At 33.9% G+C, this 1,409-nt stretch overlaps 1 protein-coding gene across 1 annotated transcript in view; it reads right to left on the bottom strand.

Moving 5' to 3' along the window:
* LOC128249315 (GATA zinc finger domain-containing protein 14-like) overlaps nucleotides 1–1,409 on the bottom strand; it is a gene marked incomplete at both ends in the record, with an annotated part of 282,969 nt that overhangs the window by 256,081 nt on the left and 25,479 nt on the right. Inside the window, one exon of the mRNA XM_052972578.1 lies at nucleotides 723–727. Coding sequence (XP_052828538.1) covers nucleotides 723–727 — 5 coding nt within the window. The remainder of the gene's footprint in view (nucleotides 1–722; nucleotides 728–1,409) is intronic.

Here is a 1,409-nt window from a genome sequence, read left to right as displayed (position 1 = left end):
CTTACGGGGGCGTAAACACACCAACATCGGTTGACAAACGATGGAGGATGGGACAAATACATAGGTATATATTTACATATATATTTTTTTTCTTCACCCTTTCCCTTCCGGCCATTTCAACGATGTAACCATGTGTCCATCGTTGGCGATTTTCTTCCTCCGTCTTCCCTTCTTTTGGACTTTCCTCTATTTCTGAAGAAGAGCTTAGCTCGAAAGTTAAATCCTCTTTCTTTCCTTTTCTGAGCGCCTAATAATACATTATTAGTACCACATCCACGCGTTTTTGTTTTTTCTTGTTTGCTCTTCTTTGTTTGGATTCAGTTTCCGTCTACCACATCCACTCACAAGGTCGTGCCGAGGCTACAGAATGCTGGTCTATGAGAAAACATGAGAAAAAAAAAAAAAACGAGAAGTTGACGTAAGAAGTGAAACGAGAAGAAAAGAAAAGAAGACAAAATCTCCATCCACTTTGACTGTAGCAGCCATAAAATAGCTAATCCAGAATATACTACAGATGTATCATTAGTTTATCTTTAGTTTATAAAGACTAAAGCTAGTACACAAAAATTGCTTATTTTATTTTGATTTTACTGCACCCTTCATGTTAAAGAGATTTTATGCTTGAGAAAAGAATCTTACAGTAAAACACTCAGCTACACATGCCCAAACGATATTTCTTTCGCCAAATCTCCAGAAAACTAAACTCCCCAATTCGCCAAAACGAGTCCTTTTTGATGCGATTAAGAAGTAAAATTAAGTATTTCATAATATCTTTGAAGTCATCCCTTGCGGCATTTCCTACTTGCTCTGCCTTATGGGAACTGAACCTAAATATCATTGTCCCATAATTCCTTCGCCCATCTTCATGAAGTATTCCGTTAGGAATTGTATTACGTTTTCTGCTATGACGCATGTTTCCTTCATGTACAAGGACGGCTGTTTTTCTTAAGATCCAACTGTCGGCCATCACTTTAAGATCCATATGAATGCGTGATTCTATAATAATGCAAAAATTTTCTTTCACAAATTGATATTTTTTTCAATATCATTTAATATTATTAATGACGTCACATTTTTATGTTTTAGATTTAAAAAGCAAAATCCATTTTCATTCTCTTTTGAACCCCTTTATAATAATATTGTTTAGGGATTGGTTAATGTTGTTTGTCATTTGAATTTGAATACACAAAATATTCATTTTCTTGTTTTGTAGTTTCCCTTTACTTGGACAAAATTCTTTGACCATTACTATCGGTGCCTTATTGGAAAATAAATTCACCAATGAGGATAAATAATAAAAAATAAAAAAATAACAACACATTTTCCCTCTAAAGAAAGGAATGTATACATTCTTCTTCTTCTTCTTCTTCTTCTTCTTCTTCTTCTTCTTCTTCTTCTTCTTCTTCTTC

This window comes from Octopus bimaculoides, chromosome 13 (genome assembly GCF_001194135.2).
Source record: "Octopus bimaculoides isolate UCB-OBI-ISO-001 chromosome 13, ASM119413v2, whole genome shotgun sequence".
Classification (NCBI taxonomy): Eukaryota; Metazoa; Mollusca; class Cephalopoda; order Octopoda; family Octopodidae; genus Octopus; species Octopus bimaculoides.
Note: the sequence above shows the minus strand (reverse complement) of the source record. Positions and strands in the feature narration are given on the sequence as shown.